Consider the following 26,832-nt stretch of genomic DNA (forward strand, 5'->3'; position numbering starts at 1 on the left):
CCACGTGGCACGGGGCCGACCGCCCGCCAACGTGGCACCGCAGTCACGCCAGGCTCCTTGGCATGATCAAGTAGTAAGTCACGCCAAAGCCTGTGGCATGAAAAAAGGGGCTAGTTTATGAAAATATAGATCCCGACGGGCTATTATTAAAACATTAATATTAAATAGGCTAAAAAAATTCCGAAGCAAATGGGAGGGGGGAAAAAATCTGTAAACTGAGCCAAATTCCCGGAAACTTCCCCCACCCACCCGTAGACTTTTCGGAAAGAGACTATTGTTTGTGAATAAATGCAAGAGCTGGACAAGAGAAAGAGACTGTTGTTTGTGAATGAACTTCTCGGAAACACGTCAAGCGAATGTAGGAGAAGCGGAAAATTCAAGAGAAACAAATTAACCTCCAAACAACAGGACTTGGCCTTTGCTCATCTTGGGAACAACATGACTTTGTACCCTTTCCTTTCCTTTCCTTTGGTTGTGAATTGTGATCGATGACAAGAGTCTATATATCTATGTGTGTGTTGTGGATTTGCTTTCTACTGTTATGCATCATATCGCATCTTTTGACGTGTTGGGTGTCAGAGATGGCAGTAGACGAACAAGAAACCAAGGCGGCTTACAGTTATGGCTAAGAACATAGTTATGGCAGCGTCTGACGTGTTCGCTATTAGCGTGACCATCCGGCAGACATTTTACCGATGAAGTGGCAGGAGACGGTTGTAGATCCTGTAGCCGAAAGAGGCAGAAGAAAATATGTGCTCGCAGCCATCGAGTGTATTTGGCAAAACTTCACTAGCCCAATATATAAACATTCTCAACAATGAGAGGTTACTAAGAATGACAGCTTACTAACAAGCGCCTCAAAAACCGACACGGACACTGAAATTCCATATGCTTACTAAGAAACGTGCATTTGATACAATATTGACAATAGAAACACTAAATTCCACATGCTAAACCTGATAAGAAAGGGCCACAGATATACCAAATCGAGATCTGGCAACAGCATCACCTAAGTAGTCATACTATTGATCCAACGAAGCATGAGCAAACAAAAGATAAACCAAGTGAACAATTACAGAACAAATAGAGAGAGAACAGTTTATAGCAAAGACCACATACAAGGACCATTAGGCGTCAGGCAATTATAACACCATGACATAAGTAACAAGCAAAACCATTAGCCTCAGAATAATACTACTGAGAATACTTCCTAAACTCTACTATATAAAACAGGAGTTGGTTCGTGTATCACCCCTCGCACCTCCCTTCCCCACTCCACCTAATAAAAAGCGTCCTCCTGCCTCCCGCCTCCCCTTCCCCCTACCACGCAAAAAACAAAAAAAACCATGCATACTAAAAAACCGAGAAAACTGGACCGTCTTAACCGTTGATCCTCCTTCCCCAACCACCCGCCCCGACCTCCTCGCCCCCATCCGCGCCTCCGCTTCCGTGCGCACATCCCCATCACCCTCCCCTCCCATCGCCCCGGTCTCACTTGACCCGCGGCCGTCGCCCATCCGCAATCAGAACATGAGCCCCTATTCGCCTTGACCACACCATTCTCCGTCACCACTGCGCCGCCCCTACGACAACCCCACCCTTTGCCGTACATAGCAGACCACTCCTGCTCGATTGAATCTCGTTCTTCTTTGTCACCATCATGCCGCCTCTGTGACGCCGCTGACCTTCGCTGTGCAGATCGCACCGCCCCTGCTCGACGCGACCACATGGCTGCCGCCCCTCCGACGCTATCGACCTTCACCATCCAGAGCGCGTCGCCCCTGCTCGACTTGATCATGTGGCCACCACCCTTCTATTTGTTTATATAGCTTTTTATGTTTGCAACGTGATCATAATTTGCACTCTTTCATAGCTTTTATATTTGTTTATATAGCTTTTATGTTTTATTTTGTCTTGAAGGCTGTAATAGAGACTTCAATGCTCTTTCTGAACAAAGGAGATACCATAAGAGGATGTTGCGTTGCTCTTCCTGAACAATTCTATTTAGCATAGCAAAATTGTATATGTGAAATCTACTAATTTTGATTCCCCTCCCCCTATCTGTGTCTAATACGGTAGATACAGCTCAGATCGCCCCAGGTCGAACATGACTCTTCCCTGTTTGACTTGGGCTCTCATCACACCAAGGATTTGGTGGAGAAACTCCCTTTTCTTTATTGATTCTTGCTTGCTTCTACAACTCAATCCGACTGCCTTTATATAGGCTCTTACATTATTTATGGAAAGGGAAACTAAGAAAGTTATTAATCTAATTATAGAAGTAACAACTAAAGAAACCATTTATTCCTAAACTTATCTCATGTGGCTACATCAGCAGAAGATTTCCTTGCCATGCGCTTATATACAATACCAAATTGCTCTTCCATATAATTTCCCTCCTCGCCATGAAATAGCTTGTCCTCAAGCTAAAATTCTGGATAATTTTGTTGGAAGGACTCTAATGTTTCCCATGTTGCGTATTGTGTTGAAGAATTGTTCCACTGAACTAGAACATCTTGCACCCCTTGATTGGTACGACCTCGAAGAACTTTGGACGGAGAAGGAACTACACGGCCATGGACAAGAGGAGGCGGAGCTACAAGATCAGTTGGTGGTGCACCTTCAAACTTCTTAAGTAATGCCGCACGAAAGACATTATGAATACGTGCTTTAGCCGGCAGATGAAGACGATAAGCAAATGGACCAATTCGTGCCTCAATCTGATATGGACCATTGAAATGAGGAGCCAATTTGGATCAAATTTGATCAGGTATGCCAATTGCGAGGCGATGATGTAAGCGTAGCCATACCCAATCACCTATTTCGAACTCCATATTGCGACGAGTTTGATCAGCCCTTTCTTTCATGTAATCTTGTGCCTGTAAAAGACGCTCTCAGATTTCCAATAGAAATTCATCCCTGCTACGCAGCTGTTTATCTACAGCAATAACTTGAGAAGCCCACATCTTGTAACCTGACAATGGTGGGGGGTCACGACCATAAACCACCTTGAAGGGCATCTCTTGAAGAGCTGATTGATAAGAAGAATTATAGTAATATTCTACCCAAGGTAACCACTACCGCCAATGCTTAGGCCTATCTCCTGAAAGACAACAGAGATACATAGTAATAATATGGTTGACCACCTCCAATTGACCATCACTTTGTGGATGAAAAGCCGTGCTCATATTTAACTTTGTGCTGGTTAAACGAAAGAGTTCAGTCCAGAAGGTAGATGTGAAAATCGGGTCTCTATCACTGACAATAGAACAAAGAATACCATGCAAATATACAATTTCTGTGAAGAAAGCACGGGCAATTGAGGTAGTTGAATACGGATGTCCAAGCGGAATAAAATGAGCATACTTGGAAAACCGATCTACCACCATAAAAATCACTGATTTGCCACCAATGCGAGGAAAACCTTCAATAATATCCATGGAGATATCCTCCCAAACTGAAGAAGGAACCTAAAGGGGCTGCAATAAACCCGCTGGGTGAAGATGCTCTGTCTTATTTTTCTGACACACGGTGCAACCTTTAATATAGGCTTTGACCAAAGAGGAAGCATGTGGATTATAAACAGAGACGCAAAGATGATGAAGGGTCTTCCGAATACCCTCATGACCTGTGCCATGCGCATCAGCCAAAAACAAGGGCCAACACTCAGAAGAAGCTGGAACATAGAGACGTCCCTTAAAAGTGACCAAACCGTCCACCAAAGCCCAGCCCTCCTCAGCCACACGGTCCACAATTTGCTTGTGATGTAAGGACAGCTCCGGAAGATGTGATGTCTCATGCTAGAGTAAGTCAAAGACCTCAAAAGAGGGACAAGACATGGCCCAAACAGTAGATTCTTCATGGCAGTGAGACAGTGCATTGGCTGCTATATTTTGCTTGCCCGCTCGAAAATAAACTTCAAAATCATAACTAAATAGTTTACTAACCCAAGTGTGTTGAGGTATAGTGGAAAACCATTGATCAAGAAGGAACTTCAAGCTGTAATGACCTGTTCGAATGGTAAAAGGACGACCCCAAACATATGGATGCCAATGCTTAACTGCCTTAACAAGATCAATTAATTCCTGCTCATATGCTGCCAATTTGGCATGTTGAGGAGGTACTGCCCGGCTAAATAGGCAATAGGACCAGCACCCTGGTGTAACACAACCTTGAATCTAGAACCAGAAGCATCACAATCAATGACAAACCTCTTTGAGAAATCAGGGAGCTGCAAGAAGGACACTGGCGTGAGAGCTGATTTGAGGGCCACAAAGGCATCCTAGGACCACACAAAGGCGTCCTTTGTCAACAATTTGGTGAGTGGAGTAGCAATGGGCCGTAATTATGAATAAACTTTTGATAATAACCCGAGAGACCAAGAAAACCCTGAAGAGCACGAACTGACCATGGTTGGGCCCAATAAGAAACTATGACAATCTTATTCGGGTCCATAGCCACACCAAGTGTGTTTTTGGTATTGAATCTGTTGCTTATCTTGGCCATATTGTTTCAGCTGTGGGTGTGGCTATGGATCTATTCAGCACTAAACAGTGATAACAGAGGACCGAAAGAATACTCCGGAGGTGCTAAAGATGGGTGGCCCAGGAAGGACTATAGATCAATATGTCATAAAAAAGACCAAGGCGAAACGACGAAGATACGGGGCCAAGATATCATTTATGAGAGCTTGAAAAGTTGATGGAGCATTAGTAAAACCAAATGCCATAACCAAGAACTCAAAGTGGCCATGATGAGAATGAAACACAGTTTTTTTTTATATCATCGGGATGCATACGGACCTGATGGTAACCACTGCGCAAATCTAATTTAGTGAAGAAACGAGCGCCCTTCAGCTCCTCCACCACATGAATGGGATACTTATTCTTGATAGTTTTGCTATTAAGGACCCGATAATCGACACAGAACCTCCAAGTCTTATCTAATTTCTTAACAAGGAGTACCGATGAAGAAAATTCAGAAGTACTGAGACGAATAATACCTTGCTTGATCATATCATCACATTGCTTTTCAATTTCATCTTTGAGCAATTGAGGATATCGATACGGGCAAACAGCTACAACAGCTGTGTTTGGAAGAAGAGGAGTACGATGGTCATGTATACGGACTGGTGGAAGACCGGATGGAGCCGCAAACAGATCATCAAAATCTTGGAGCCCTCCATGCTATGCAGATGCGATGGAGTGGCCTTGCTTGGAATACCATGCCAAATGACACGGTGATCCTCCCGCCAAAATGACATTGTGAGCTTCGAAAAATCCCAAGGAATAGATCCTAAGATGCGCAGCCATTGCACTCCCAACACCATATCAAATCCTTCCAAGGGAATAATATAACAATCAACCAAAAAACGTTCCAAGCCAATCTGTAAGGGAGCATTGTGGCATAGGCATGTGCTAGTCACATTATCTCTATTGGCTACTGTGACATGAATGCTAGCATGAGAGACAGGAAGCAAGCCAAGATAGTCAACAATCTTTTGAGCCACAAAAGTATGTGTTGACCAGAATCAACCAAGGCCACCAATGTCTCCTCATTAATTTTGACACTAAGACGCATGGTATTGCTAATACGGATGCCGGACAGGGCAAGAAGGGAAATTTCCACTGTGTTGTCGGATAGGTCATCATCGGGCTCAGAATTGTCCAATTCCAAAAAATAAATCCCTTTCATGGAACATTGGCGGAGATGGTCATGGGAAAATTTCTTCGCACAATTAAAACAGAGACCCTTGGAATGACGGTCAGCCATCTCGTCCGTGGAAAGATGACGCATGCGTTGGCCAGCTGCATTCTCAGCTCGAGGAGGGGCTGGCATCGCAGGAGCAGAAGCAGGATGCCCAGATGCAGGTCCCCAGGGTGGCACGACCATAGGGGCTGATCGAAAGGAAGCTGCTGGCCTGGGTACGGGGCGGACTTCCTTTGGCACGACATTTGTGGTCTCCATTGTGAGCCGTTGCTCATAGGCTTGTGCTAAACTCATGGCAGTCTACAAACTAGATGGGTTTTGGAGCTCCATATTAGTACTCAAAGGTTTACCAAGGCCGACAATGAATAATTGGATTTGTTGTTCTACAAGAAGAGATGTACGACTCAAAAGGGACAAGAACTGCTTCTGGTAATCTTCCACTAAGCCTGTATGACATAGTTGAGCCAATTCACCCAAGGAATTTGTACGTATGGGCGGCCCAAATCGCATGTTGACGAAATCAACAAACTTGCACCAAGACAACAGACCTTCTTCTCATTCCAACTGCATATACCATAGCTGGGCATCACCAGTGAGATGATAAGAGGCCAGCCAAACTTGTTCCTCATCCATAGTGCGTTGGCCCCGGAAAAATTGCTCACATCGATTGAGCCAAGGTAGCGGGCCATCTTCTCTGTCATAGGTTGGAAAAGAGAGCTTATGGTAGCGAGGTACCCCTCTTCGATCATCGTCGACATCTATAGCAGACAGGACAACCTTCCCCTTATAGGAACCATCCTTGGAGAAATCAGCAGTGCGCTTGGACCCGTCAATGGTGTCCTGATGAGTTTTGATGGTGGTCATATCACACTTGAGCTCAATAACATCAGAGGTGAGAGCGGTGAACTTTTGCAGGATCTCCTCAAAGAGTTTTGAGGTCTCCATGGGCTGGGAAGCAGCAGCGGTGAAGGCTTGTAGGTGGCGGCTGAAGGCAGCGGCTCGAGATGTTTTGGAGCAGAGGGCTGGTGGAGCAATGGTTGTGGTGCTTGCGGCGGCGGGTAGAAGTTTGCAGGTCAGCGGGTTGAAGGTTGCAGGTGGAAGGCGACGGCTTGCAGGCAAGGTGGTAGGAGGAAAGTGGCGGCGGCTTTGGGTGCGTGCAGGCGGTGGTGGGCAAGGAATAGGAGACAAGAACAGGGCACGTCTTTGATACCAAATAATACGGTAGATACAAGGCAGATCGCCCCAGGTCGATCAGGACTCTTCCCTGTTCGACTTGGGCTCTGATCACACCAAGGATTTGGTGGAGAAACTCCCTTTTCTTTATTGATTCTTGCTTGCTTCTACAACTCAATCCGACTGCCTTTATATAGGCTCTTACATTATTTATGGAAAGGGAAACTAAGGAAGTTATTAATCTAATTATAGAAGTAATAACTAAAGAAACTATTTATTCCTAAACTTATCTCATGTGGCTGCATCAGCAGAAGATTTCCTTGCCCTGCGCTTATATACAATACCAAATCGCCCTTCCATATTAGTGTCAATTCCTGTAATTTACAAAGATGAGAGAGATTCTCAATCAGTATTACGATGATCTGTGAATTAAAATCTGATTACATGTTTGCCCTTTTGCTCATATTTTTTTAGATGACAATAGTCATCACTTCAGGTGGTCTCTCTCTAAACTCCAAGGAGATTTTTCTGTCATGTTTTTTGTTTCAGGTGGTATGCAGACGATAGTCATCACTTCAGGTAGCGGCCCTTTGAGCATGCTTTTCCAAGCTATATGCTTAGTGGAAGATATCGAAGCTCGATGATGGTGTTTTTTTTTTTCCATTTAGGTATGTGACATGGCATAGACAAGAATATGCTTGTGTGAAGTGGCAACAACAGTTTATAGTTCCTGTACCTACTCTGTGAGTAGAGTTGGGAACTAAAGATGGTAGGGTTGAAGGTAAGGTTCATAACATTGGCTTATTTGGACAGTAGAGGAGCTTAGTTTATTTGATGGCAATTTTGTGGGGTTATTGATAGTTATTTTGTATATGTACCAAATTATAGTTTCTATAATTAGATTAATAACGTTAGGTCTGCAGTCTGTATGCTAACGTTAGGTCTGCAGTCTGTATGCAAACGTAGGTTATATATTGCATCTAGATTTTTGCTAAATGCAAGATTGTATCTTTCAACTCGAGCTGAAATGCAAGATGTAATTTCTCTATAATAAAAAAGGTTTTGTTTGCTCTACAAAAGTTGCAGCTGGAATCAATTAGGGAATAGAGACCATTTCTGCACATATTGTGCTTGTTCGTTGGTTGCAGCTGTGAGCATTTGAGATATAAGATAAATATGGGAGTTAATATTTCAGCATCCATTTTAGTTTTTGTGTTGTCAGAATTTTTTTTCTTTTTTGAAATCTGAAATCAAACTATGTCCTGGTAGCATCGTCCATGCTCTTGATCCTATTATGCTCTTTGTTTATGTAATTTTGTTCCTTTTCTTGTAGACTAAGAAATGGATGTACTTGTGGAGTTCAGGTATGCCATTTTACAATTTTTATCATGAAAGATTTTATATACCTAGTACTTTATTTCTTCTTCCTTTCTTGATCGTAGACAAAGGAAATGGATTGTAGATTTGTAGTAGTCGTGAGTAAGCATATTAAATATGACGTCCGCTCCATTTACAGGATCTTCATTGAAGCTACTTGATTAAGTTGGAGGAACATGGTTTTGAAGGTAATTAAGCTTCTTCCAGTTCCACGTAGAAAAATGGATTCTTCGATGTAAATCCCCAATGTCTAAACTAAATGGATTCCTGAATTAACTCTATTCAGCTATGGCTTGTGGTCTTGCTATGTTTGTCAAGTCTCCTATGGCTGCCCTGATTTTCCCGGTGTTCAGTTTTGGTCCTCTGAATAGTTTTACATTTCATTCTTCAGAAGTAGCTAATGGTAAAGAACTACATCTGGATTTAAGACATGAAAAGCATTCCAATTTGCCCCTAGGTCAGATTTTAGAGGAAACTGAACTCTCATGACCTTGACTTTTCGACAGAGACTTATTTCTGCATTGTATCCAAAAGCATGTCATTAGCTAATCACCAGTACTTTTACCCAGTTCTCATTGCTACAAAGCTGAGTAACTCAGCAGTACTGAGAAATTGCTATAAGCTATAAAGCAGTTGGTGCAGTTAGAAGTCAGATTGATGGCCAATTGGCCATGCATCAAAGAAGCAACGCGAGGGAAATAATAAGGGAAAACTGCAAAAAAAAAAAAACCCTCAAAAGTCTCTTGGATTTTGACTTTCTCCTCAAAAATTGTTTTGTTGCAAAAAACTCCCCAAAAATTTGACTTTGTTGCAAAAAAACCCTCTAAAAATTCAAAAAAATAAAAAAATCATAAAAAATTCTAAAAAAAATTAGAGACAATTCTAAGACCTTCTATGAAATTTGTTTTCAAAAATAATATCATTTACATCATATTTCATGGAGAGGAAGTTTGAAAAAAAAAAGAAAAATATGTAGCTCATTTATTAACTCATGTTATTTTAACTTTGCCATGTCTACTATTATTTTTCCTACACAAATAATTGTTTAAGTAAACTAATAAAAGTGGTTTCACTAACTTTGGAGGTGTTATGGATTAGTTATGAATTAATCTATCTGCAACACATTTACTCAATCCTGCACATTACGATAACTATTTCAAGATTTCATATATTTTTACAAGATAGAGGATCATGTAAGAAGACTAAAAAATTTTGTTTCATGATTTTTGGATTAGTAAATAATTAACTATGTATTTAACTCGAATTAATAAATGAGTTGTATATTTTTCTTTTTTTTCAACTTACTCTCCATGAAATATGATGCAAAGGATATTATTTTTGAAAAAAAATTGCACAAAAAGTCTTATAATTGTCTCTAGTTTTTTTAGAATTTTTTGTGATTTTTTAATTTTTTTTAAATTTTTGGGGGTGTTTTTTTAACAAAATCAAACATTTAAGGGTTTTTTTGCAACAAAACAATTTTTAAAGAGGAAAGTCAAAATCCAAGCGACTTTGGGGGAGGAGGTTTTGCATTTATCCCAAATAATAAACACTTTATGTTGCACCTACTCCTCACCCCAACTGCTCTACTCCTAGGCAGTATGAGGCTCCACAAGTCATTTGTCAGTTTTTTTTTGGCTTTTTTTGTTTGATTTTTGATTTTTTTTGCAAAGATTTTTCTTGGGTTTTGAGTATAGTATCAAATATCAGGCAAAAAATGTTATACGCTATCTTTGTATTCTTCACACGTTTACTCACTTTTCATAAAATAAATGCTTTATGTTTCTATACATCTCACCTATTCTCAGCTTATTGCTTGATGAACCTAGAAGTTCTTTGACACCATCCAGAGCCATGCAGTGTGAGCTAGAACCTTGATGGCCTATAGTACGGCTACATTGGGAGCAAGCATATTGTCAGTTCTTTATTTCACAACTCGGACGGATGGAGTTCAAGCAAAATTGTTGACTAAAGGAGTGTAAATAACAGGATTCGGGTCAGCCAGCCATTGGATATTTTCAGTATTTTGCGTGATGATGCTTGTAGTTACATTATATGATAGAAATTATAGTTCTTATGTATCAATCAATTGTGTTGTCAAATTGATTGTTGTTCTGTAGCAAATGCATGTGTTTCACATGTCAACCATATTACCTGGTGGAATTTTTCAGCTCCGTTGCAACAACTGGAATTTATCTAGTTCTATTGAGAATTCTCTTGCACCTGTTGCAACCCTATTCTCTCTTTTCCCATCCAAAAATCACCTGTCTACCTATATTGTAAAAGAACAAAAGCCCAGCTGCCATTTTGCCTACTACTATGTCAAAAGTGTTGCTACAAAAAAGGCCCTCATACAGGATACTAAAAATCCTGACAACAAATAACAGAAGAGAGCAATATTAATGATAGAGCAAAATTCAAACAAACAGAGGTAACAAAAGAAACAAAAAAATGTATTAAAACAACTCTTGCCACATTCATAAGAGGCATTTCAACTCTCGCCACTAGGCAAATTAGCATATCCACAGAAACCAACTGGGCAGATCAATAAATTGAACAGAAGTGAGGATTTTGAAACTCCATTATCACATTAACATGGTATAAGTCCCCTGTATCAGTGAGACATCGAGTTGACAAATCTAGAAGGCAATGATCGGAGGCAAATCCTCAAAATTCCCATCAAAAAACAACTACACAGCTACTTAAAATCCCGTTGGGAAATCTAAGAATTTGACACTCAATTCGCATGCCTTTCAGGAGTTAACACCCTATCCTGTGTCAGAGACTCGAATCCCACACATCATTGTGATAGGAGTGTCAAATTCGGAAGGGCACGTGAATTAGGTATCAAATACTGAAATTTCCTAATCCCATTTACACTAGATACATATATGTGACCATATGGTCAGTGTCAAATGGACTTCACGGGTATTGGTAGGATCAGAAAACACAATTCTGATGCATTCTCTAGTTGGTCTTGGCACCATCAGCATGTTAGAAATCACTAAACCAACAGAAAAATACTCGGTCTTAGCACCATCAACATGTTAGAAATCACTAAACCAACCAAAAGAAAAATACTCGCCAATAACATTACCAATCATGACATCACAAGTTCTCTTGGTCATATCATCCGTTCAACTGAGAGACGCAGAAGATATCATAAATAAGCAGCACAAGTGAACATTAGCAGGAGATAGATATTGAAAGACTAACCTTAATAGCATAAATGTAAGGCAAACATATCATAATTATTCCACATAGGTAACAAGCATAACCATATTCAAGAGACTAGCCGAAAGCTTTCAAATTTCCATCACATTCATATCACAATGTCAAAAAGGTTTGAGACTACGATTCAAATGCCCCGATACTTGGAAGTAAAGCGGCAGCTAGATATAGAACCAGATGAACAGGTGCATTGATAGGGCAAAGCCGAGAACACCCACAACGATCCGGCAACATCTCAACGGTAGGACTTCTGGAACCTCGCGCGGGCACCGCGACCACCGAACTTCTTGGGCTCGCAGCGCCTGGGGTCGGCGACGAGGAGGGTGCGGTCGTAGCGGGCGAAGATGTCCTTGACCTCCTTCTTGGCGGCCTCGTCGACGTACTTCTGGTAGTAGGCCACGAGCGCCTTGGCGATGGCCTGTCGGATCGCGTAGATCTGCGAGGTCTTCCCTCCGCCGCGGACGCGGATGCGCATGTCGATGTCCTTGAAGCGGGTGCGGCCGGCGAGCATGATGGGCTCGAAGGCCTTGAGGCGGAGCATCTCGGGGCGGATCAGCTCGATGGGGACGCCGTTCACCTTGATCAGCCCGCGCCCCGGCTTGGTGTAGGCCACGGCCACCGCCGTCTTCTTGCGGCCGAAGCACTGGACCGTGCCCGCGGGCGGGCGGGTGAGCACGGCAGCCATGGCTGCGGTGGTGGTCTCAGTGATCACAGCGGCGGCGGCGGCGGCTAGGGCCTAGGGTTTCGGCTGCTTGGGGAGGTGGCGGCGATGTAAGCGAAGCGAAAGGAGAGAACGCTTTTTTATAGCTAGGAAGCATTAGGGTTTCGTGTGATCTCATTGGGTATGAGAATGACAATGTGGGATCATACGGATGATTGGGGCCCATTACACAGCCAGACAGGAGTACAATTTTTTATTTTTATATTTTAATTAGACAGCCGTTTGAAAAATAGTAAATATAAGCGTTTGCCGCATGTCGGAAGGTCTATAGGCATAACAACTGTATTTTAATATTAGGGTTTTATTTCTCATTGTATAAGTATTTTTTTTAATTTTCGTAAGAACGGGATGGTAGTATCTTTTATATTATAATTATTTTTAGAATTTTTCGTGATTATTTATATAGTATTTTTAATTTTGAGAATAATGTAATGTTGTATTTTTATTTTTTTTTAATCTGTCGTCCATTGTAAGGTGACAGATTTATTTTTAAAAACATATTGCTCGTTAGATGTAGACACGTGATATACGTCTATTCGTGTTACTTTTTCAAATAAATGTTTAAAATTGTTGAATTTGAAAATTTAAAATATAAAAATAAAATTGACGGGATTATGGACGGGCCCAATGGGCCGGTAAGATATTGGCCCATCTCCTGCTTCATATCTGGGCCCTTGGAAGATTTTGTGATAAAATGCGACGGCCGAAGGAGGAGAGAGCTAGGGTTTCGGCCCTCACGAACACTACTTGATCTTATCCGAGCCAGCCGTCTAGCGGCGCCGCGGCGGCCGGAGTCGCCTCTCCCGCGTCCGCGTTGCCCCCCGTTCCCCCTCCATGGATTGTTCGTGGGATGGTAGCGCGGTTCGTTGGGGGGAAAAGAGGCGGCGTTGGCATCCGCGGCTGCTGCCGGCGGCTCGCGATGACGACTGCCCGCGGTCGGAGCGCGCGCGATGATGGCCGCGCGGGCTCACCCAAACGGCAAACAGTTCACAAGATTTTTGCTTTCTTTTGTCTCTCTTGCTGTTGTTTTTTTGAAAAAATTGGCAACATATGATTTGATTGTTGTTTTTTACTTTTGTTTTAGGTTTGTTCTGTACAGCTGTGCTGGAGTGATTCTGCTTTGTTTCAGCTTTACTGTTTTCGAACCTTGATTGGCGCTTAATCTGGTTCCAGAATGATGGATGCGGTTAAAAGGTCACCACTTTAGATTGTGTAGAATGTTGGGCCGTTGCTATATACTGCTGCCTCCTCTTTCGATTTTGGTTCTGTTATCAATGTTTTCATTTGGTGGTTATAATGTGTTTTTACCTTGCTGGGTTCAGTGGTTTGCTGTTACGATGATGGATGCAAACTGCCTACTGCCCTTGTTCGCACGAGCATTAAGCTTTTACTATATGTTGTGTTCATTTGGACATCTTAATTTAGTTAGTATCAATGCATCAGTAGACATCCACATGCTTAAAGATTTAGAACATCAGCCTGTGGATGTGTTAGGCTTGTAATGTTTTGTCTTACTAAACAATTAGTTTTGGCATATCAGATGCTTGTCTGGTTTGCTCATCTTAGGTACTGGACTGGACTGCTGATCAAATAAAGGGTCGCGGCATTGCTCGACATCAGTTATGTGTCTTTTGTGACCAGAAAGAGGAGTCGATAAATCACCTTCATTCCAGTGTTCATTCATCAGGCAGCGGGCAAATTTGGTATTCAGTCCTCCGCTGTCGAAATGCAAGGTCACCTTTAATAAGCTCTCTATTAAGGATTGGTGGCTTTCGATTCAGAACAGAGTCTCCTTCATCAACCGCAAAGTTTCAGTTCCCTCATCATCTTGTCTCTGAGGACGATATGGTTGGTAGATCAAGAAAGAAGCCTTCTATGGTGTCAGGCAGGAACGACTTCTTTAGGGCCTGTTTTTTTGGGCTGAGGAAAGCTGGTTTTTGCTGAAAGTTGGCTTTTGACTTTTGGCTGTTGGCTATTGGTTTTTAGTTCATTTTAGCGAGAAAAGCCAAAGTTCGCTCTCCGTCAGCTTCTCAGTTTTTAATCCATTTTATCAAAAACCAGTTTTTCAGCTTTTGAAAAGCCTGTTTGTTTCCGCTTAACAAAAGCTGAAGCGGAAACAAACGCAGCCTTAGGCCATCTCCAGCAGAGGTGGTAAATTTGCAGATTCGGGCGCTACAGTGATTTGCGGTGCACTGTTCATGAACTGTAGCAACTCCAGGGTATCCGGTGCTACAGTACTGTTGAGAGAGAAATTGTACTGCAACTTTGCGGAGCTACTGTAGCACCCGCAACACTGTAGCACAACTGTAGCAGTACTGTACCGACGGTGCTAAAAGAGACTGGCAGCGGGCCCGGAGGGAGAAAACAATGTAGTAGTACTGTTCACAGAGGCTGATAGCGGGTCCGCAGAGAGAAAAGAGGAGTATAAGGTAGAAAATAGGGTAGCTGCTGGAGATGAAAAAATAAGGGATGCTGTAATAATGATATGGGATGCTGTAATAGTGTTTTAGAGGATGAAAACTTAAGGTAGCTGCTGGAGATGACCTTAGAACAGCTCATCACTTAGCATTGGTGTTGTAGTTAGCTTGCTGTGGTTAGATTTTCGGATTTACAATTCATAGTATAATGATATATTTATTTCAACCCCTTATGTAATTTTCCAATTCTTAGATTTTTCAGTTGGAAAACTAGTTGTTGTCTTCAAGTTGTATTAATTTCTGATCTTAATATAATGATGTGAATCTCTGATGTGTTCCAAAAAAAAATGTTACTTGGTCGGTATGAATATCTTGCTTGCAAAGCAAATTACTTACGGACCTAATTATATTTCATTTATTTTGCACTGTTGTTTCATTTCAAGATATCGTGTTTGCTACCCTGTTACATGTAAACTCAAGGATTTCCATGGTTGTTACAGCTAGCGAGAACCAAGGCATTTCCAGCTTTATGTTCTATGCTTAGCATAAATCATGAAACCGAAATCTGCAAATAGTTTCTCTTTTTTTCTCTCTTCAAGGAAGAATATTCCGCATGATAATGCACTCCATGATATTAGCTGGAAGCCATATCCGGTTTTTCAGATGCTCACATGTATTCACAATCAACTTCCCAATTAACTGCAAATTTACACCAGGTACATCCTTTGAAATTTAAAGAAGAAAAAAATAAAATGTAAATGTGGTAGATCTTCTATATCTTGGATTTCTTCACAGCAGAGAATGAAATGATAACTCCAGCATATGCAGCGGAATGGCAATAGTGGCTGAATACACAAGACATACTAAAACCCACTACATGACTGAAGAATTATATTTGAATATAACCACAAAACTATGGTCCTCTTTTATATTACCTTGAATATATGTTACAAAATCGACGAGCCTTTGCCTTGCCGGTATACACTTCAAATGGTTGTATGTGACGAACTTCCTTACTATAAACAATTATTAAAATGAAGTTGTTGTAAACATATTTCAGCTTTTTCAAGACCTTCATTCCCTAAAAAAATGAAGTTCAAGACCCTGTGTCTTTGACTTTATATATAAGTGTCTTTGCATTATCTCTGTCGTTTTATTTTAAAGTTGTGTTTTGCTACCCATTTAAACGCCAACCCAAGGATTTACGTGATTGTTACATCCAGCGAGAACCACGGGCTTTTCCATCTTTATGTTCTAATCTTAGCTTTATAAAAGCAAAGCCTACAGGTAGTTCCTTTGTCACTCTTCAATGCAGCATTTTTCACTCTTCAAAGACTTCAAATCAGCACATTTTGCAATTGTTGTTGGCATGACAATGCTCTTCATGCCCTTAGCTGGAAGCGATATCCAGTTTTTCAGAAGCCAGCATGTATTCACAAACAACTTATCGATAAGCGCCACACCTGATGCAACCATTGAAATTTAAAAAAGTACATGTGTTTGGTTAACGTTGACCTTCTCTATCCTGGATTTCTTCATAATAGAGATTGAAATGATGGCTCCAGAATATGCCAGCGGCAAAATGGCAATAATGGCTGAGTACGCAAGACAAATTAAAATGTGCTGCGTGACATAAAAATGTTGTTTGATCCCACAATGTTCAGAACAGCAAACCTACGTCCCCTTTTCATAATTATGTTGAACATATGTTACAAAAATAATAAGCCTTTGCCTTGCTAGGATACACCTTCAACTGGAGCAACAACTCACAAGTTATACCGCTTTTGTATGGAATAACTAAATAACTAATAGACAGCCTGAATGCTGTTAGCTTATAGTCTAACATCATTCCTTTGTTCCAATCTATCTGTTTTTGTGCAACTGAGAAGAACTGAGAGGCTGTGTCAGTGAAATGTTGTTTTAGATTAGCCAACAGATACACCCCTATTTGTTTATTTTCCTCCTCTGTCAGATCTTGAAAATCTACTAGATCTATGCACCTTCAGCCGGATTGCTGGCACTCTTCTAGCCAATGATTGCCAGGTCATCTGGACTGCATCATCTTTCTGGGATGGATACTGATATTCGAAGTGTTTATCCACCTCTTTGAGCCTCTTCCACATCCTTGTCCATTGTTGCTTGCTTATGCCACTAATCAGTCTCATCAAGTAACCCTTCTTAACAGCATCAGATGAACGAACAAAGATGGAGAACATCGAATAATCTAATACATCCTCGTAAGGTAGCTCAATGTCGTCACTGATGATAACAGGGACACAGTGGCTTACTATCGCGTCAAACAAGCGATTGGAAGAAGGGGTGTCCCCAGCAATGTTTAGGCAAAACTTTGATGAGTGCATTCCCTGGCTGGCTTTGCTGGCCCCATGGTCCTGGACGCTTCCGAAGGAAAAATAAACATCCTTTTCGTCTTTGAGCATATAATATAGCTCCTGCCGAATGCTCCCTCCCTGGAAAAGATGATGCAACATATTAGCTTATGAAACAGAAATTGTCAGTAAACGACAGAATATGGCTGTATCTATATTAGCTCTTAAATAAGGATTTGCAACTAGCAGGCAGCAATCAAAGCAGGTTCACATAGTACGTTTTGGCTCAATAAATTTGTTTGTTTCCCTTGATACTTCATTCTTGGCATAAATTTGTAAACTAAATTGGCTGGTATATTCCTGCACTGATTTTTTTAATGTCAAAGGGTTGAAAAAAGGGAGCATATGTTAATCTCTTAATCTCTGGACTTTGGAAATTAATAGTTTGAGAATACAAACATAACCCAGGAGCTTTTCCCAACAACGATGGAAGATCGACAGAGTCTTGTGCAAACCCCACCGAGAATCTTCAGACTACATATAAGTATAACCACTGAGGATCCAGAGGTTCAATTGTTCAACTAAGGCGATGGATGTAGATTAATCAAAAAAGAGCACCGTATGAATAAGTATAACCACCTTATGGTAGATATAAGACTCTGAAATTACAAACACCAGAACTATCAAATCTGTTTTTGTTCAAGAGAAACATTTGACATGTTCCCGCATAATAAGCTTACTTTATTAGTAATTACTATTATCAGGGGTAACTCAAAATTGTGGCACTTTGTAATAGCAGTAACTTGTGCTGTCAAAATGCATCAAGGTTTGAACTCACAATTGAATCATGAGTTATGAACTTTGAAGAAACAGAATAACTTTTGCACTATATGCCTGATGAAAAAAAATCCACCGTTTTAGCAGATTCATTTGGTATAAACTAGTTAGATGTAAATACCCCCTGTTAAACGTCCAGGCGCCAACCCTACCTCAAGTATATAATGAACTGCTTGTGCAATAAGCAAATTTCACCAAATTCCAAATTACACTAAATTCTCACTGTACAGCTTGCTGGTTTCTATAGATGATTTATGTTTTGCCAATTTTTCCTAAGAAAAGGAGCCTTTAGCACAAAAGACAAGTTTTTTGTGACGGTACTAGACGACTACTCTTACTAGAATGTTTAAGACTTTAAAGCTTCATATAATAACCAATGATTACTTCATAAAACCAAAGGAATTAGACACTAAATTGCTATGATATGATTGACACCTCGTAGAACAAAAGTTTGCGATGTGCTGAGTCAGATTACCAAGCACATTTACCTCTTTCCTGTAAATGGCTCCACGGAAGTATAACATGGTTGGCCGGTCATTAAACTCAGCCGAGTCATTCATGAAAGTCTTTGCCATGTGCTTGTAGGGCGCGATGACATCCTTCTCCAAGCTGGCCACCCTGGGGTGGTACCTCCCGAAGTCAGAGAGCACAAACACCGCCGGGAACAGAGCTGCTCGGGCATGCAGCAAGCTGTTGGGGTGGTGCGCGACGATCACGTGGTCTGCGCCACCAGACCTCTTCCACTCCGGCTGCGCCGTCAGATACCTCACCAGCTTTTCCTGTAGGGCCTTGTCCCGGCTGACCTTATCCGGCGGCACGGCCCTGGAGTGGCGGTTGTAGCTGAGGGAGGCGAAGAAGGGGACGAAGACCAGGTCGGCGTCGCGGGAGTCGGCGACCCGCACGGCGGCGCCGCAGGGAGCCGAGGAAGAGGACAGGAGATCCAGCGTGAGCCAGTACTCGACGCTGTGCTGCTGGTTGAGTCCGCCGGGGTAGCGCGGCAATTCGGCGCCGTTCCTGATGTCCGGCCAAACGACGCCCCCGGCGGACTGGGGCGGCGACCAGCCGAGGAGGCCGAAGTGGAATTCGGGCGGCATGTCGTACATGAACACCCTGAGGGCGGCGTCGCGCGGGTCGCATCTCCGGTCAGCCGAGGTGGAGCCGGAGCCGGGGTCGTCGGGGCGGCCGTTCTCGTCAAGAAAGGAGAGATCTTTGCCGCCGCTGGAGTTGGAGGACGAACTCACGGTCACGGGGACGGCCGTCGAGAAGGAGGTAGGGGTGGCGGTGTCGGCGGGGACCGGGAGGCTGGTGTCTGCGGGGCGCCAGCGCGCGCCGACGGCGGCGTAGAGGAAGATGGTGGAGGCGACGAGGACAGTGGCTGCGGCGAGAGGCAGGAGGAGGGTGCGGCCGCGGGTCATCGCTGGATTGAAGGAAGGAACATGGCGGATCGATCTGGAGTGGAGTCGCTACAAAGGGAAGGGAAGAGGAAGGACGAGGGCAAAGGCAGTAATTTTTCTTTTTCTTTTTTCTTTTTTGCTTGGAATTTGTGTGTTTTGAAATTTTGGTTTTTGTTTGGTTCGAGGTTAAAGTTTGGTTATGTTTTGAAAAATTTTGGTCGGTTAAAATTTTTCTACAGTGTTTCTGGATAAATCTTGGACGGCTAAATCATTCGTCAAATTTTTGGACGATCAAATTTTAATTTAGTATTAAATCAAACATCATTTTAATAGCTAAAGTTTGATAGTATCTTAATTTGATCTCTAACCAAATTTTAACTTAACCTGTTGAGATAAAAACCAAACAACCTCTAGGCCATCTAGGTCTCATAGGCAGGCGTGAAAGGTATAGAGAGCGTAGTTGTACATAAAACAAGCTAGTTCCTTGGGGAAAAAACATGTAAAAACTTCTTATTTGTCATAAAAAATAAGATAATTCCCACGCAACCGTCCTTCTCGCCTTCTGCGACTTCCTCTTCCGCCCGCTCTTGTCATCATAGTCTCATGCTGCATCCATGTGTTGTATCTATAAATACTCGATCGTTGCCGGACTCGGCATAATTCAATAGACTCCGCGGGTTACAACACAATCTGGATTCTTCTTCTTCTTTTCTTCTTCTTCTTCTTCTTAGTTCAATTTGGTTCTACAGTGAGTATTTGTATCAACTTGTGAGAAGCTGCAGCTGCAAATACAGAGTGCATTTGCATTTGCAGTGGCCTGTATCTTTCTTTTTTATTGGGCTTGCTTTCGGTCTTTGTTGGGTAGCGAGTGGGCCTCATTCGTGGGGTTTGGATTAGATCAGTTTGGACCTTGCCTGTTCTCGAATAATCAGTTTGAGCAGCTGGACTGGCTAGAATTCACTTCACTTGCACAGCACTGCCTAGCAGGCAGCAGCTGATGTTTTTGTTCCTCCATGATGACTCTTGTGGATGCTTTTGTGTCGGCTTTGACTTCTCCACTGATGAGGAACCTGGAGGTTTTTTTTGTCCTCGGTGTTTCCGCTCTTCTGTTGAAGTTTCTTGCGTCGACCCACGGCGTGAAGTTACTGAGATCATCAGTTTCCTCATACTTTTGGGGTGCTTACAGATTGGCTCCCCTGTTTGAGGTTTTCTCCGACCCGCTGATCTTGCCATGACGTCGTTGCTTCTACTTCCTTCAAAAGAGGAAGGTATATGCTACTTCGTCTGAAGGGTTGCCCGGTTTGTTCATCGTCCTCATCGTGCTTTGTGCAGCTCACGGTGGCTCAAAAAAATAATGGCCTCCAATGGCTTTCTTTACCTCGTCAGCTCCTTGGATCCAGCTTGACCAAAGCAATAGGAGAAACTTCGGAGTGTTGGTGACCAAGACATGTATTTGTATTACCTTTTAATCTTCAGATTTCTAATTGTATTTCGTAGATCGAATAAAGTCACCCCTCCTAAAAAAAAGCTGATGTGTGCTCTTCTTCCTCTCAAAAGAGAGGAGAGAGAAAGAGTGCCACGGTGTTGCAAGCAACATGGCGCACTGAATCTGAATGAACGAGACGCCGTTTCGGCTTTCTTTGTTAATCCTTGCCGGCTACTCTCCATGTACACTCGCTTAATCTTCCCACATCACACCGGGTTACTCTCTTGTCCTTAAAGAGTAAAAGCCAATCACTTGGACTTACTGCCAAGACCCTGCACGATCAAATCAATGATTGATCACTACAATCGATCAGGATTTGAGCAACAGTTGACATGTGAAATCAGGCACAGATGCTATGCTATGCTATGCTTTGCTACTCTACTCCACTCCACTAGTGACTGCATATATTGCTGCTATAGGCAGGCCAGGGCACTCACTAGCCATGAGCAGAGATGCAGGTAAACGATGCCTTTTCTCCATGGGCGACCAACCAATCCCCGATCCTTCCGTTTCTAGGTGTGTACCTGCAGTGGCCTACCCAATCAACTCATCTGTATCTTTCTTTCAGTCCATGTGTGTTCTTGGCGTCGCTGCTAGCAACGCCCGATTGGACGCGAACCAGAAAAGCGAAGCGATCCGCTCACAAATGGCAGACACGCTGGCCCTGCCGGTTCCTGTTGCCACCTTCCCCTCCGGTCGGTCACGGGATATGGATCAATCGTTTTGATGTCAGCAGATTTTCATCTCTTCACAAATATAAGCACTGCAAGGTTCTGCATTCTGATGGCTTTAAATTTCTTTCTTCACAAAATCGTACTGCTCTTCTTCTTTACATCTCAAGTCGCTGTTGCAGAGCTAGCTGTTCTTCTTTTTTAGATGGGCAACTGCATATCCAGTTGGAAGACATACGTGCACTCGTCTTTCTTCGACCTGCCAAACATTCGTAGAAGAAAACAGCTAGCTCGAATCCAACCAAATTTGCGGTGCCGAGATCAAGTTGGCCGAAAAGAAAAGGCTTTCAATTGCACGCAACCCCTTCACATGCAAATTCACATCCGTCACAAAGGTACCAGCCAATTCATTCATCAAACCACTGTTCCCCACACCACATGAAGCATACAGCAGCAGCAGCTGCTGCTGCAGTTGGTAGGGGACCTTCCTGTCTCTGAAATAGTGTTTGATTTGTTTGATGATAGCTAAGGTGAGAGGAGAAGATGATGAGTGCTCAGAACCTGAATTATTCCGGTGGTGGCAACTGAGGACAGTGTAGTCTGGTCTTCGATGCCAGTGACATGGAAAACAAACATTCTGCTGGCCAGAGTGCAGAAGAAAATGGCAGAGTCGGTGAGCCTTCGATGACAGTGTGTGCCCCATCTTGGCATCTTGTTGCATGATTGGATTTGATAGGTGGAGCCCTACTAATGTCACACTATCCACCAGCTATTAGGGCCCTCTCCTTCTTTGGAACTTCATAAGGTCAAAAAAATTGAGCCCCTGTTTTTACATAAGAGTAGTAGTACTTGCCAATTGGCAATCATTTTAATCCAATCTGATGCACTTGGCTAACTTTTTTAAGATTTGGTTTAGTGCAGCTCGTGGTGTACTAGTACTACTAATATATAATGCCATTGTTCATTATAGTTGTTTGTGATAATGAAAAGTAGAATTTTTCTCAAGTCAAAGTTGGGATGTTAGTACTTAATATTTAAGGCTAATAATTAAAAAAATGATTGAACTCCATTCTTTTAGGTTGACAGAAGTCCATCAACTTGCCAAGGGCATATGCTCTTAAGTACTGTACTGCACCTCCTGAAAAGATTAGTAGCATTCTCATCATTTTAAACCATAAAGGCTAGAAGTAAGCTCATGGAACAGAGATAATGACATCTAACGAACAATATAGTATGCAAACAATTGCATTTTAGAAGTCTAACAGAGGGAGCAAAACTGTCACTGTATATTTAGTTAATAGAGGGATCAAAGCTCTCAATGTGTTTTCATGAAACGGACTTCAGGTGTCGCTAGATTCAAGTTAGCTTTCAGTTTTCCAGTGATGTGTATTTTAGAAAAAAATAGGTTTCCAGTGATGTCTTATATAATCTTGAGAAATATTTATGATGGTTCGCTTCGCATCATATTGCAAGTAGAATATGAACAAGTAAATGTTAAGTTGCTTGGACTTACAGTTGTACATGTGAAAACCTGACGAGTTCGTTTCAAATTGGATCTGGCTTAATTTTTTTTTGGCAAATACGAGAAGACAAACAATGGTCTACAATATTCTCCCTTTTCATTACAAGAAGTATTGTTAACCGATGAATTGCAGCACATAAGCAATTGTTTCATAGGTCAGATGTCTATCAAAAAAGATGTCGATCAAAAAGAAAAATAGAGAAGCCGGAGGACAGAGTCAATTGGAGAGGAGTGCTTCTCTATCCAACCTCCTATGTGCATCCAAAGGAACTTCTTTTCATGCCTAACTTCCTTTTTCTTTTGCTCTGTGTTCCCACACAAGTAGCTGTGAATCTCTCAAATTTTGACCAAATTGGGTCTGTTCTTTTCCCTTTCCTTTTCATTTTTTCTTCGTCAAGATGGCAGTGTCAGTAAACAAGAACCTTTCTCGACATTAGCAGATATATGAATCTCTATCTACCAAAGACGCCTAAGACGTTTTGTCAAGTCAATTCAGATGTAATCTTTTCTGCTGATGGACCTACTAAAAATGCTGGTAAGTTGGTCATGTTGGTCTTCATTGCTTAACAAATAATAACACGACTCACCAAATTGCTGCTAAAGTCGCCCTCTGGTAGCAACAGCACAAGATAGGATATGACCTTTGTTACTGCAAATATTCATGCAAAGTGTGCCAACGGGATCAGCAAAATCAATTCAAAAATTAAAAGGCAGAAAAACAATTTGCAAGTTCTGATTGTCTCTTTTTTTTAAAAATTGCCTGCAAAATAATGAGACAGTATGAAGCGAGGCTTAACTCGGAGTGACATGGACTAAAAAGATTAGTCGGTGGTGATTTATTGTGACAAGAGGAGTTATATTCTAGCATAAGTTACTTTACACTTGCCATACTTATAATATTAATATAGATCTTCATATAAGAAAACTATAATATGTTATATATAATGTGATAATAAGAGCATGAATATTATACCATATATCAAAATACAAGAGAGTAGCAAAGAGTATTCATTACAAATGAACTTGGGATAAAAAGACAGTAAGCCAAAACGAACAATACCCATCATGATCATGTGTGCAATAAGTAATAGACAATAAGTACATATCTTGTGTAAAAGTGCTCTCAGATATTATATAAAAATTGGCCCCAAGAATATCTAAGTCTTGCTCCCTAATTATTCTAGTGAATACATCATTGACTGAGCAATATTTCTAAGCTCTTAGCTAGTAAATAAAACTTGATAGAGTTCTCAAGATTTAAAGTATCATCATGGACAGTGCTACTATACCAAAACAAACTACACAAGTTCTGAATAGAAGAAATAAGGTACTGCCGAGACAGAAATAAGATTGAATATTAGTTTGCAAAATGACAGTACAACGAAGCTAACACATTATTTTACCAAGCATCAAATATATTAAGCAGACTTTGAACTCACAACATCATATGTCCAGGGATCAAAATGACATGTATTGCACTGGATAGCCAAACCAACAAGAATTTCTTAGTGTACATGAACAAAATAGAGATAAACACCAAGAACCTCTAGGTGCTAACAGTGACAATCAATTAACTAGAGAATACATAGACCTACACTAGTGTACTCAGAAACATGCCCAATCTCAACACACACATTCATCCTTGAGCAAGAAAACCGTATATGACATGGATTGTCCAGAACTTAGAAAGAGGAGAAAGATACTCACAAAGTGATTTGCTCAAATGCACTGAGGACCGAGGCAAGGCACAACTCTCCAGCCGCTATCTCAGAAATCCTATTCGTTGCTGTTGCTGCTGACGAGGAAGACGGAGATACAAAGCCTCACCGCACCGCGTCAACGTATGCAGGCAAGCCTCGGTAATCACTGCTCTGACCAACACCAACTCAGGGGCTCCTCCACCCAATCCTTGCAGTTCCGAATCACCAAGCCAAAGCCAGAGCTCCACTTGGATCTAGCTCAGATGGCAATCCCCAAAACCAAAAGAGAAAGTAATGAGAAACCAAGAAGATTGAGGAGTTTTTCCAATCAGTACTCAAAGAAGGAGCTAGCCTCCATATATTGGCAGCACCAGCCTCCAGCACCCCACGAACCCCGAAGGGATCGGGGATGCGGTTGCGCCACCGCTGCCTGCTCTCTCTTCCTTACTTCTCCATTTTCCATCTCCAACCCTAGCCGGACCAATGCCCAGTTCTTGTATCCACCACCGCATGGGGCTAGGCTTCACAAAAACAAATGGGCCAGCATGTCCAGCAAGAGGAAAAAGGACTAAAAAACATTAGAATTCATATTTTCCTCAACATAATATAGATAATGTCCGATACCACCACACCAAACCACACATGCATGCCACTCCAAAACAGCTGAGTGTGTTATCTAAGATCTTAAAACATAAACAACAGAGTGCACACTATAATTATTCCGTGAAACAAAAGGTTGCCCTAAAATAACCCGTTGCTCTACCAGGCTACTACGTGACTCATGATCCATTAAGCAAAGTAATTACATGTAACGAAAAAAAGAATAAACAAAGAGTGCAAGTATTACTATTCCGGAAAACAGATGGCCGCACCAAGACAAATAGTTAACTTTAGTGCGTGATTCATAAAGTGGCACCCGATTACTACATGACTTACAACCTATGTGAAAATGTTAAATTACATGTAACTAATAAAAAAGAGTGCACGCATTTATTTTTCGCAAGATGGCCGGCCGCAGCCCCAATGCATGGTTTGTAAAGTAGCATCCCATTGTGCTTCTCAGACCCATGATAAGTTTGAAAGAAGTAAATTGCTCGTAAATAAAAGATAGCAAAGTACAATATAAAACAAGATTACTATTATGTGACTAGTATAATGCTCGTACTAACGCTACAATAATATTTGGTAATGTAAATAAAACAACCAAAAAATAATATATATTTTGATAATCAAGTATAAATGAGATAGATTTAAGATTCACGAAAAAAGGAACGATACAGAGAATTATTATATTGTTGGATACATAGTCATATGCGAAAAATAACATCGCAACTTTTGTATCTTTCGAAACCATCTAAATCCTGATGCGCTTAAGAAATTCCTATATAACTTTAGAAATGTTGTCTTTAAATTCATTCTCGTTGTACTTCAATATGTCTATCAAGAACTTAGTCCTCAGTATATTCCCATCCTGTACATGCATTATTACGGATCATTATCAGAAAACATTAATTATACAATGTTATGAACCAAGTACTAAATAAATGAGAGTACTCACAGTGCAAATCGATGGTAATTTTGTTCGTGAAGTTTCATCCTGACATTTGGAGTGGTGAGTTGATGTAATTAGTTTGGAATATGCATGTACATTTCATTGAAATCCAACAAATTTCGTTGTTGCATATGCATTGAGCAGGTACATATATAGTTATTACTTTTCTACCTGTGCGTTGCAACGGGAGCCGAATATTTTCACGCTATAATATATGTTGCGACGGTTGAACATGCGACGACAAGTGGATGCCAGTGTCCAGGCTGAGGACAACCAAAACTAATTCATGGCAAAAATATTGCCATCTCACTCAAATGAATAAAGATGTGAGAACCGACTCATGTTTCAGATAGTAGAGATAAACTATAAGGTCAACAAACCAGATACCTCCTAAAGTGGATGTACGCATGCAGATTGAGATTTTCGATGATATGATCGATTCGTGCGCTCACCGAACGTATAGTTTACACACGCAGGCCATCAGATTACAACAGCACGTCTAGATGCACGGGTCAACCCTAGCCAAGTACAACATGTGCATGCATGCATGTTTGCACCTGCATTGCGTTGCTGATGTGACACATTTCCAAGGTAATATTTGGAGTCCAAATACGCTAATGATGTTTAAAATCTAACCTTTATATTATGGTAGTTTCAAGTTTTTGGATGAAATAGAATCTAGTATTAATTCAACATAGGGAAGAATGCTTAAAAT

At 41.6% G+C, this 26,832-nt stretch overlaps 2 protein-coding genes across 2 annotated transcripts; both read right to left on the reverse strand.

Moving 5' to 3' along the window:
* Positions 1–11,491: 11,491 nt before the first annotated feature.
* LOC133887494 (small ribosomal subunit protein uS9) lies at positions 11,492–12,277 on the reverse strand. The gene has a single exon (XM_062327469.1). It carries the CDS (start codon positions 12,173–12,175, stop codon positions 11,726–11,728), a length of 450 nt encoding a protein of 149 aa, XP_062183453.1. The 5' UTR covers positions 12,176–12,277; the 3' UTR covers positions 11,492–11,725.
* Positions 12,278–16,239: 3,962 nt separating this feature from the next.
* Positions 16,240–19,301, reverse strand: LOC133887133 (probable arabinosyltransferase ARAD1). Its single transcript, XM_062327065.1, has 2 exons — positions 18,281–19,301; positions 16,240–17,096 (listed from the first exon to the last, which is right to left on the reverse strand). The coding sequence occupies exons 1-2, from the start codon at positions 19,205–19,207 to the stop codon at positions 16,581–16,583; spliced, it is 1,443 nt and encodes a 480-aa protein (XP_062183049.1). The 5' UTR covers positions 19,208–19,301; the 3' UTR covers positions 16,240–16,580.
* Positions 19,302–26,832: the final 7,531 nt, after the last annotated feature.

This window comes from Phragmites australis, chromosome 12, assembly GCF_958298935.1.
Source record: "Phragmites australis chromosome 12, lpPhrAust1.1, whole genome shotgun sequence".
NCBI classification, from domain to species: Eukaryota; Viridiplantae; Streptophyta; class Magnoliopsida; order Poales; family Poaceae; genus Phragmites; species Phragmites australis.

Bases quoted from the DNA above. Each gene is read 5' to 3' on its own strand.
- LOC133887494 (XM_062327469.1), bottom strand. From the start codon at position 12,175: ATGGCTGCCGTGCTCACCCGCCCGCCCGCGGGCACGGTCCAGTGCTTC.
- LOC133887133 (XM_062327065.1), bottom strand. From the start codon at position 19,207: ATGACCCGCGGCCGCACCCTCCTCCTGCCTCTCGCCGCAGCCACTGTC. The intron at 17,097-18,280 runs GTAAATGTGCTT...CATCTTTTCCAG, and splicing joins GAGCCATTTACAGGAAAGAG to GGAGGGAGCATTCGGCAGGA.